At 46.1% G+C, this 11,552-nt stretch overlaps 2 protein-coding genes across 3 annotated transcripts; both read left to right on the plus strand.

The window, feature by feature from the left end:
• The first annotated feature begins 1,642 nt into the window (after positions 1-1,642).
• On the plus strand, positions 1,643-7,612 carry LOC122380659 (eukaryotic translation initiation factor 4G-like). Of its 2 annotated transcripts, none has more exons than XM_043364030.1 (2): positions 1,643-1,795; positions 6,100-7,612. In XM_043364030.1, exons 1-2 carry the CDS (start codon positions 1,790-1,792, stop codon positions 7,003-7,005), a joined length of 912 nt encoding a protein of 303 aa, XP_043219965.1. In that variant the 5' UTR covers positions 1,643-1,789; the 3' UTR covers positions 7,006-7,612. The 2 variants fall into 2 exon arrangements, with proteins under 2 accessions (XP_043219965.1, XP_043219957.1); XM_043364022.1 differs by lacking the exon at positions 1,643-1,795 and adding an exon at positions 2,316-2,651.
• Positions 7,613-8,061: 449 nt separating this feature from the next.
• LOC122380671 (60S ribosomal protein L37a-like) lies at positions 8,062-11,489 on the plus strand. Its single transcript, XM_043364041.1, has 3 exons — positions 8,062-8,236; positions 8,418-8,546; positions 11,257-11,489. Exons 1-3 carry the CDS (start codon positions 8,234-8,236, stop codon positions 11,401-11,403), a joined length of 279 nt encoding a protein of 92 aa, XP_043219976.1. The 5' UTR covers positions 8,062-8,233; the 3' UTR covers positions 11,404-11,489.
• Positions 11,490-11,552: the final 63 nt, after the last annotated feature.

The following is an 11,552-nucleotide window of genomic DNA, read 5'->3' on the forward strand; positions in this document are numbered from 1 at the left end:
CAAAAGATTGTATAGTGTTTTCAGTTGACGTGACCAACCTCTACGGAAATATTCCCACCCACGAGGCAATCACAGCTACCTTGAATCTTATGAACAGACACTTGGACGATATTGACACTTGTGGACTCACTGTAAAGGACATCGACTCCCTCCTTAGACATTGTCTCAGCAACAACTACATTCGATTTGGTCAAAAATACTTCAAACAGACAGAGGGAGTGGCGATGGGATCCAGGATCGCCCCACCGCTAGCCATTATGTTCATGGACGCAGTAGAATCGATGATACTCACCTCTCCAAATTCAAAGTATCAGCCTATGACGTACATGAGATATATCGACGACATTCTCGGTATTTGGACACACGGACCGGACAAACTAGACGAATACTTCCGATTCCTCAACGACTTTCACCCAGCCCTAAAGTTCACGATAGAGAGGACCGACCAAACTCCAAACAGATGCATACCATACCTTGACACCATGATCAGAGTGAAAGAAGACGGCTCTTACAGCACTGAGCTCTACATCAAACCTATGACAGCCCCCATCATCATTCACTACACGTCAGCACACCCGATGCAATGCAAACGCTCTGTACTACACTCTCAGCTTCTACGCGCCAAACGACTAGGTTCTGATAGACAAGCACAAGAACGGGGCATGGGACTCATGGAATCACTGTTCAGACACAATGGATACCTACCCGAACAGACTCATTCAAAGCACTAAACACAAAATCATGTATCACAGACAAAGATCAAAAAGACGAAACACTAAGCAACGAGACACCGACACGACTTACATATCTCTCCCCTACATAGACGAGACCCTTGCACGACGAGTCAACGGGGTAGTGCGCTCATGTGGCGTACAGGCACGTATCGCGTGGACCAGTGGGAAAACGGTGGCCAAACACATCGTAAGGTCAGCGCTGGAAAGCCCCCCGTGCCCTGCTGGTGCCAAACGCTGTGCCACATGCGAAGCAGGGCTCCCAGGCCGCTGTCACATCAAAAATGCCGTCTACAAAATTACATGTAATCTTTGTGACAATGAAAGTACTATTTACATTGGCGAAACAAAAAGGCGCATCCGTGACAGATTCAATGAACACTTTCGTGACGCTAAGAACAAGGCAAAAAACACCCCTCTTGGGGATCACGTTACCCAAAGACACCCATCATGTACAATCACATCATCGTCATTCAAAATCTCCATTGAAAGAGTGTGTAAAGACGTCGCTGATTTAAAAATATCCGAATCAGTGGAAATAAGGAACCAAAAACCATGTTTGAACACCCAAACTTCATCCTGGCCACTTCTGCAGCGTCCATCGTACACCCCCACATAACTATATTGTACATATCCACAAATTGATTGTGACAACTACTGTCTGATTGTGCCGTTGATTTAGGCTGCGCCAAACAATGTGATGATTCATGCAGATTCTATGTTGTTATTTTGTATTGTATATTGATCTTGTGTGTTGTATATTGTACATGTATCGTAGGTATCATGGACGGCGCATCGTTATTTCGAGAGCCATGTATATATGAAATTATTCTCTCATCAAGGAGCTGATTGAAGCGCTGCACGATTTATTGATTGATGGAATCGAATTTTGTTTGTTTGTGTCGACAATTGTTTCTGTACATTCTGAAGATGGCGCAAGCCGAAATATATCAATGATTTTGTTTAATTATTCAATTTCAACAAAAAAGTGCAAAGAATGAGCATAAGGTTATTTATACATACTTTTCTATCTATGAATAAAACTTATTTTGCGGAGAATGCAGGTATGAGGTAGGGACCTATTCTCTCTCACTTGATCGTGAACTTTGGGTTTTCGGGACAATACAAGAGTCAAACTTAGCGACAGACTTCGTAGTTTGCCACAGTCCGTAGCAAACTACGGGGCCCGTGAACAGCCCTCTGATTTACCTGATTGAAATTTGAAGCAAACAAATTAACAATTCATGAACTTAAAAAATTGATGTGAACATAGTTCATTATCAACAATACCTAATGCTATAATGCACCATCATGTAATGATAATTGATGATAAATTAATTGCATGTCTTCACCTGTCTCCACCGTAGCTCAGTTGGTAGAGCATCGGTCTCCCGGTAGTGAGAGCCCGGGTCCGAGACGCTCCGGCGCTCGATATTTTGAGACTCCTGACGGGGATGGTCTGCGGTTGGTCACTTGGTGGGAGCAGCCGCAGCCAGTTGAGGTCAGTTGAGTGGGACAGGCCGTGTCCGGCTTTGAAGGGCACGTTAAACTTTGGCATCTAAATTCTCCCGTTACCCAGAATTGCGCGATCGGACGGTAGGGGTCGGAGTCTACGCGACAAGCTCTGCTTAGCGTGGGCTTCGGCTCTGTCAATCCGTCCATTCAAACATTCGAGCTAAATTTATAAAAAAACAATACAATAATATCCCTGATATTTTTGATATTTTATTTTTTAATCGAATCGAAAAAAAAGAATCGTTCAATAACTTTTTGGCTGAATCCTGCATTTTACTCAAAATGTCTGCGTTTTAGAGCACACACCTTGAATTTCGTCATATGCGTCATATATGTATACAGTCGATACGAAGGTTTGAGATTTGTCATTTTTCGGAAAAAAATAGATTATCCTTACATTTACAGGTAAGTGAAGTTGATGGGAATTTTGATTTATGCCTGTCATGACTTTAAAGTAGATAAAATGCATATGTTTCAAATCCGTCCGTCTTTTTGTTGGTTTTATTGTTGGTTGTTGCTGATAAATGCATTCTGTGTTTTCATTGTTTTGAACTTGAACTGCATGGTGTTTTCAGTTGTTAAAAGTTTTTATATTCATTCGTAGTATGTCATGTTTTATTTTTGATAAGTTTACCACATTATATTATACTGTAACCATTTATGTTGTAATTTGTGTGTTCATTCAAAGTTTAAACCTCTGCAATTCTGCATCGATCGGCTTGGTTAGGCGTAGTATGATAATCTGTGCACTTGAACTTGAATTCTTAAGGGTAGTCTAGAATTTAGCTCTGCAATTTAGTTTTTTTATTTACACCAAACTTGGAGGGTTAAGTACCTACGAAACTGAGATAGCATGAGCAGCTGTAAAAAATTAATTAGGTTATCTTTCTATTTAGAATAATATGTAGATTATAGGAAAAAATGTATTTGCCACTCATAGGGCACATGACTGTCTGGAAGTTTAGAAATTAACATCTCAATCTGCAACTTGGATGCATTAAAAAGGTGCTGACGCCTGACACTGACCTGTTAAATAGATAACATCACTTCATTCTGTGGCAACAATCAAATAAAGAGTGAATATGGGACATCTAGGTTTGTTTTATGCTGCTACTGAAAAGAACATAACAATGGTATATAACACATTTTATGCTGTAGGGGGCAGTAGGTATAAAAATTCCCCTAGCAATAGTACTGCTATAGTTTTAATGATGATGTCATGCAAAGAAAACGTTGTAGCAATTGTGTTTAGCTTTCCAGTTGGTACTTGGTTACTTGCTAAGCAAATTTGCATCTATAAACTAAGTTTAATTTGCATTTATAAGCTAAGTGAATCACACTAAATCTCACAATGCTGAGTAGAACTGCAAATTCATCCAAAGGAACACTTGCAATGAAAGTTTGGCTTGGCATGAAAATTCAATGAAAAAATTGAGATGATGCATTACTTTTGCTTGCAAACAATGCCTTGAATAATATCAAACATGTCATGCTCATGAGCAGCACTTGATCCACTTTTTAAGGAAAAAATGGCATTTATGGGTGATATGAGCATTGAGCCAGGGATAGGCCAAACTATTTAGATATTTTTTGCTTGTTTGGTAGATATAACATTATATTTAATAGAAAATAGTGTTTTTTGGCAGTTGTTGTAATGTCATTTCATCAAAAGTCTTAGACAGAAGCCAAGCCAGTACAATTTTTGTGCTTGGCATAATTTAACACTTCTTCCTAGCATGAGATCATGAATATTGTATGCGCATTTATTATAATGAGCAATAGACTGCAACCTGATGAATGGTTATTAATAGTTCCTCTCATGACCAGCTTCTGTTTGCCAAACATGTTACATAAATTTTGCCAGCATATGTTCATGAATTACTAATTTTTTCTCACTGTGGCGAGTTCTGCCATTTCGCTACTTAAAGTTTTGCCAGCATGTGTTCATGAATTACTAATTTGTTTCTCACTGTGGCGAGTTCTGCCATTTCGTCTGCGGAACCACCACTTGGCATGGCGGTCTGCGCCATGGAAGTCATACCTATGATCATCTTGTGAGCGCCATTCGGCCCTGCACACCAAGACCTCAGAATTGACCAGGACCCACCAGAATCGGTCTGCTACAAACTGCTACTAGCGACTCGCCGGAGCTGGCCACGTGAACAGCGGTCTACCTAGCTGACTTAATATACAGCAGTCCACCAGCTGACTGTGTGAACAGTGGTCCGCCCAGCTGACCTGACCCCATCTGGCCGCCAGGTCGCCGCCATGCTGATCAAGGTCAAGACGCTGACTGGGAAGGAGATCGAGATTGACATCGAGCCCACGGACAAGGTGGAGCGCATCAAAGAGCGCGTGGAGGAAAAGGAGGGCATCCCGCCTCCGCAGCAGCGGCTCATCTTCTCCGGAAAACAGATGAACGACGAGAAAACGGCGGCGGATTACAAGGTGCAGGGCGGGTCAGTGCTGCACTTGGTGCTGGCACTGCGCGGCGGACATTGACAGAAGCTGTGGTTGGCGGCCGGACCGCTAGGTGGCTCTGCTGTCGCTCGGCGCGGCGCTGAGGGACACGGCTGTGGATGAGGCCTGTGCTGATGCGGGAGAAACGGTCTCGTGTCGGCGGAGACCGGGCCGCGCGTGCTCCTGGTGATGTGACTTTGGTGGTGATCGCAGAGGTCGGGTGGCCGGGGTCGGTCGCTCCTAACTCAGACCGACAGAAGAATGACCGATGGAGGACGGCCAATCTTTGAGTCGGTACCTACCCCGAACGGGAGCGAGCGGCCAGCCACAGGGGAGCTCCAGCTCAGAAGTGATGCGCCGATATTCCGCACTGATGTCGAATTTGTGTCTACGGTCGTACTAAACGCCATCGCTTTATTTACGTTTGGTATGTTCCCTTTGTGATGTCAAATACATAATAAAATCTTTATTTCGCTATGTGAATGGAGACATGTCGACTCGGCTGCCATTTTTTTTTTGGGGGGGGGGGCGTATGCTAAACCGATTAAATGAGAGAAAGACTGACTGAAACAGGGACACAAGAAGAAACATAAAACCGTTTAGACGGTAGACCAGTAACAAAACATTCAATTATGTATATGTATAATGTATAAGAAACACTTACATGCAGTTGCGCGCATTTATCGCACCCATTCTCGATGTAAGATATTAGGCGCGCGTCTTATCCGAAATTCGTTGCAATTACACGCCTAATCCAAAGTGACCGACTTTAGACCTTTGACCTCCACCGTTACACTTGGTCTTCCTGTAGCTCGCAATCTCGTGACTACAGCTGCCGCCCATAGTGCGTCACCCACTTCCCCTGCTGCCCATAGATGCGTCACTCAGTCCCCTTACCGCCCATAGTGCGTCAGAGGCGGATCCAGCTCAGATTTTTTTTGGGGGGGGGGGCAAACCATAACAATTTATCGATTCTTTCCATGCCTCGTCCATAGGCGTAATGTTAAAATTATGGCGTTTGGGGGGGGGGGGGCAAATGTCCATTTTGCCCGCCCCCCGCCTGGATCCGCCACTGTAGTGCGTCACCCACTCCGCTTACTCTGCCGCCCGTAGTGCGTCACCCACTCCTCTTACTCTGCAGTCTGCCGCCCATAGTGCGTCACCCACTCCCCTTCTCTGCCGACCCTAGTGCGTCACCCACTCCTCTTACTCTGCCGCCCATAGTGCGTCACCCACTCCCCTTCACTGCCGACCATAGTGCGTCACCCACTCCTCTTACTCTGCCGCCCATGGTACGTCACCCAGTCCCCCTGCCGCCCATGGTGTGTCACTCAGCTGACTCAGTCCCCCTGCCGCCCATAGATGCGTCACTCAGTCCCCCTACCGCCCGTAGGTGCGCACTCAGCCCGCAGGTGGCGCCATGTGCATCTCGCCGCGGCCCGCTGGCGACTCACCGCCGCCGCTCGGACCGGGCTCGTGGCTGCCGCGCGCGCCGCTGGCTGAGCGCCACTGGTCGCCGCTGCTGCGCGCCTGTCTGAACCGCGCCACTCCGACCAACTGTGCGGCGCTGGTGACGGCTCTGCACGCTGCGGTGGTGCCGCGCGCCGCTCGGCCCGACACCGTGCCGCGGCTGGTGAGGGACGTACTGGCCCATGTGTCGGTCAGTGGTCTGTATGGACCGCAGAACGCGGCACTGTGCGGCGCGCTGGCGGATCTGCGCACGCCTGATGACGATCAGAGCTTCCTCGAGCTGCTGACGGAGCGCTGTGAGGCCGCAGCGCTGGGTGAAGAGCTGGTGGAGTCGTCTGTGCGCCGTCACTGCGCTGCTTTCCTCGGAGAGCTACACACCGCTGAGGTGACCTCCACGGAGCGCATGTGGCGCTGGGTAGCGCGTCTGGAGCCCCGGGACCACGCATCACCCGACCCAGCCAACGTGGACAGTCTGTGCGCCCTGCTGGCCACAGGCGGTGCCAAGCTGGAGACGGAGGCAGCGGCAGACGCCGTGGCGGCCGTGGCCATCTCCGCGGCGGCAGAGACGACGGACGGGGAGACGGAGCCGACGCCGCTGGACGCCCTGTTCTCTCGACTCTGTCGGCTGGCGACCTCCCCCGGACTGGACACCCGTCTGCGCTGTCTACTGCTCGACACTGTGGAACTGCGACAGAGGGGCTGGAGGCGGCGCGCGCACTTCGCCTGTCCGCAGCCCATCGACGAGCTGCGCGCGGCGGCAGAGGCCGAGATGACAGCGCCGACAGGACGACGACGGAGAAGGCGCAGACGGCAGCCGCAGGCCACGTGATCTGCGGTGACCCGAGGACATGGCTTGCGAGAGAGGCGTGAATACGAGAGATTGAAGTGTCGGCGATACTCGGCTTTAAGAAGCGACGAATCATGCTTGTTCAGATTTGTTACGAAATATTTCAGTCAGTCATTTTTGTTGTCATACTACGCCCAGCGTATGCTCAGGCTAAGCATTGTATTGGTCGGGTAAGCTGGGGACTGGATGGCCACTTTGGCCAGCTTGAGGGTCTGAGGCAGGGAGTCAGGGTCATTCCTGTGATACCGGTATATTGTCATTGCAATCCTACATGTTTGCAGTGGTAGGAACTATTGTGCTCATCTCAAATGGGGTTATGCTGGCCGCTGGGGTCGCCGCAAATGCGATAATTAAACAAAAGTTCATCGAAAGGTACAGTTGTGAAATGCGAATAGTCTGTATTTATTGGCACACAACTCCTTCGTCTTAGCAACTGTTTGGATCGCGACTTTGGTGGTGCTATGCTTTGGCCGGAACAGTGGTATTGTCCTGGAGCGTTCCTTATGTAAGGGATAATTTATTGATGCTGAGTGGTGCCTTTATGTTACATTTTTAGACCCGGAAATAAATGAGTCGTCGCTTTCATAAAGGCTTTTTGCTGTGGTACATTATCCTGAATATGTCTCAGTACAAATATTTGGACAGCTATTGCTCATAATCTGCGTGAAAATCTGGGGAAACATCAACCAACCAAGACCACAAACTCCAACAGCACTCGATGTGTTCACTTCACGGCCACATTCGTTTCACAGGGCGACAAAGTATGACAAAAAGTGTCCCTATCATTTCAAATCATAATTCTTTTGTGCTCATCTTTGCCGTAAATGTGTGAAGTTCATGGTGAAATTAGAGGAAAAGATAATAAACATCCATGATCCAAAACAATATTAGGTGCTATGTTATGAATACGATCTTGCAAATTATCATTTCGTTGCCCTGTTCGCGTCATATTTACAAACAATTGCGCCAGAATGAGCTAGCCTCAAATAGTGCTGTAAGAAATTATTTTTATTTCTCAGAACTATTGTAATAGAATTTGTTTGATTTCGAATACTTGTTCAAAATACTATTCTATAGGAAGTGGAGCAAAAATTTCTATTTTGAGACGTTCTATAGAAGAGGAACACAGGCTGTGCTCCGCAAAAAATTGTTTTGATTACATCGTCCCTATTTCGTCCTTTTCCGCTTACCACCCTCAGCCACAGTAGCAATGGTGAGTAATGGGCGTGATTTCTGTGATTCTCATCTGGTGGGGGACACAAACCTGTTAATTTTATCACTGGAGCTTGTGTCACTCGCCACGTTGAAACATTGTCGGATGTGTTATTGCTGTAGGGAGATTTCGATTGATATTCAGGGATGCGGCGTTTGTGACGCATGGCTGCGTGTTTCAGGCCAAGAGGACTAAGAAGGTCGGAATCACAGGGAAGTACGGCACCCGTTACGGTGCCTCCCTCAGGAAGAAGGTCAAGAAGATTGAAATTTCACAGCATGCAAAATACATTTGCAGCTTCTGTGGCAAGGTAAGTTGAATGAATTACCTATAGATAGACCGGTAAATGTCAAGTTTAAGTCCTAAGAAGATTTCATTGATGAATTTTTCATATTTTTACATTATTTGACATCCTGAATCCAAAAATGATACTCATATGTCTCGCAAATAAAAGAAAAAAACATAATCAAACCTGACCTAACCTTACCTACTTACCTATAACCTACCAACCTACAACCTACAAACCTACCCTAACCTAACCTAACCTACAAACCTACCTACCTACAACCTAAAACCTACAAACCTACAACCTAACCTAACCTAAAACCTAAAAAAATTTCTGTTTCATATTTGTATCAACAGCGTCACAATTGTAGTTAGGACCTAAACTTGACATATACCGATAGACCTAAGACTAGTTGGGAAAGGTGAGGACGACGTCCAAGTTTATCAAGAAAATAATTAAAACTGACCTTACCCTACCAACTAACCTACCAGCCTTCAACCTGCCAATCTACAACCTACATAGCCTATATAGGTAGCTGTAGGCTTCACATACAGAGCGTAAACAGTAAAACCCTATTCCCTGACGTGCCCATCGCGTTATGCTCTGTGTATGTGAAGTGGCCTTAAAGGGACACTCCCACCTTAACATTAGTTTTGAGTTGAGATAGCCAAATTGGTGGCCATGGCCTGCAAATACCGGTTTGGGCACTCGCAACATTGAAAAATGCTTTAATTCGAAGATATGGAATTTCAAACTTGCAGTTTTCGGATTCTAAGGGGCTAATGCATTGGAATGCCCCCTTAGAATTTGTGACGTCAGCGGAGATCTAACGATTTTTAAATCTTAGACTAAAACCATCGTTAACACGTGGTGGTATACGCTGCTTTGCGCGCAACGTCTGCCGCACTTTAAGGCTGCCAAATTATTGCTTCCAAATAAAGTCGCTAGTAACAGGGGAGATCCCAAAAAGTAAACAAAAGTAAAAGCCTAATATCTCGAAAACCAGTGAATATTTTTTGGTGAAATTTGATAGATATTCGTTTTCGCTCTTTCTCAACCAAGGGACATCACTTTCATGCCAATTCATTAACTTTTTTGAAGGTGGTAGGGTCCCTTTAAGGCTAATAATTCCAGCAGGTGGCTATTTTTCTGTTGGTAAAACTGTTGTTGTTTTTGTTGTTGTTTCTTTTCTGCTTCTGTTGTTGGTAAAACAGGCAGCTATTAATTCCAGCAGGTGGCTATTTTTCTGTTGGTAAAGCTGTTGTTGTTTTTGTCATTGTTTCTTTTCTGTTTCTGTTGTTGGTAAACCAGTCGGCTATTTTTTCTGTTGGTATTCTACAATTATGGTGCACATGTTACAATTACAAATGTAAACTATGGACTTCACAGCTAATATTACAATTTAGTTGTAAAGAAATCACATATTTTTGATCTTATTAAAATTTAAAACATATTTTGTTTATCTAAAGTGGATTGTCATTCTTTTTATATATTTATATCAATCACCAGAAATATCCAGGTTGTGTTCCTGTGCCTCCAGTAAAACTTTCTAGAAGAGCCTCCATTCAAGAATTCAATTGGGTGCTGGAACTGGCTCTTAGGTATTAAATGTATTGCCTAAAATCCTTTGCTTACATTTGTAAACATCAAATGTACTGTGTACACCATAATTGTAGACCAGACTAGCCTCAAGTCAGATATGGACCCCAGTCCCACAACTGACTGGAGCTGAGGTTGCTGGTGGTTTCTGATAATTATTTGTCTGGAGCCTGCTGGCACTTCCTAGTGGTGATTGAACACTGACTGGATAGTTCTGGAACTAACTAGAGCTTTCTTCTGGTGGTGCTTGAACAAGCCATTAGCAAAGAACAGCTGCAGCTGTCACCTCTTTTTTAACTGGCCTCTTTTAGTGGTCTATATGATGCCATTGGCATATCTATCTTGCACTGCTATTTTAGTAACCTTTATCAGATAATTTAGTTAGACCCATTTCTCTATTTGGTAGAGCATTGAATTCTAGTGGCCAGACTACTAATCTTGGTAACAGGTTTGATAAGACATACCAGCTAGTAACTGCTAGGGTGACAAGTCTGAAATTCTGGCAATAGAATGTCTTTTTCATGCCATGGACAACTACTGATCTTGAACAACCAGATGTTGTGTCCAGTACTCTTGTCACTGCTGAATATTGCATGTTCCCAATGTGCAACAAATGTAAGGACAAAGTGATGCTGGGTGTTGGTGACCTCTGAAGCCTGGGTGCCCTGAAATCACAATTGGTCATCAAGGAGTGATGCTTATAATTGTTTGTTGCAGTGGAGAGTAGAATATGTCTTTCCTTATAGGTGCAGTATGGTAATGATATCAGATAGGACTGGGAAGGCTTCAGTCATGAGGTTTAGGTGCTTTACTTTACAGCAAGCGCCACTGATAATTACCACACTGCATTCATTCAGTACGTGACTAGTTACCCACCTGAGCTACAATTGCATTATAGTCTGCGAGGTAATGCAACCTTGCCCTGCGCTGTCAAGGGAGTTTATTGACGGATTGAACAATGTCCGTCTGTGCTGTCGGGTCTCTGTGGTCTATAAACGTGTCCGTCTGACGTCTGTCCTGTCTGAGAGAGGTGCTCCGACCACGTCTGTGCGCCCTGTCCGGTGCAGAGTCAACCCTGCCCCGTCCCGAGTTTCCAGGGCGGTGATCTGACGTTTGTCTGTCTGTCCCGTTTCAGGAGGCTCTGAAGCGCCCGGTGGTGGGCATCTGGAGGTGCGGCGGCTGCCCGGTCGTATGGGCCGGCGGTGCCTACGCGCCCCACACGCCCGCCGCCATCACCGTGCGCGCGGCCACCCGCCGTCTGCGCGAGACCAAGGAGCTCTGAGCTGGATACCGACCGCGCCGCCGCCCATCGATTCAGACCTCACCCACACACCCGGGACGCGCCATAATATACGCTGCCTGAGGTGACACAGTGTCTGACGGGGGTGTGGAGGCTGGAGGGGGGGGGGGGGTCGCTCGCGAGCCGGTCAC

The sequence above is a fragment of the Amphibalanus amphitrite genome, unplaced genomic scaffold (assembly GCF_019059575.1).
Source record: "Amphibalanus amphitrite isolate SeventyFive unplaced genomic scaffold, NRLGWU_Aamphi_draft 000009F_arrow, whole genome shotgun sequence".
NCBI classification, from domain to species: domain Eukaryota; kingdom Metazoa; phylum Arthropoda; class Thecostraca; order Balanomorpha; family Balanidae; genus Amphibalanus; species Amphibalanus amphitrite.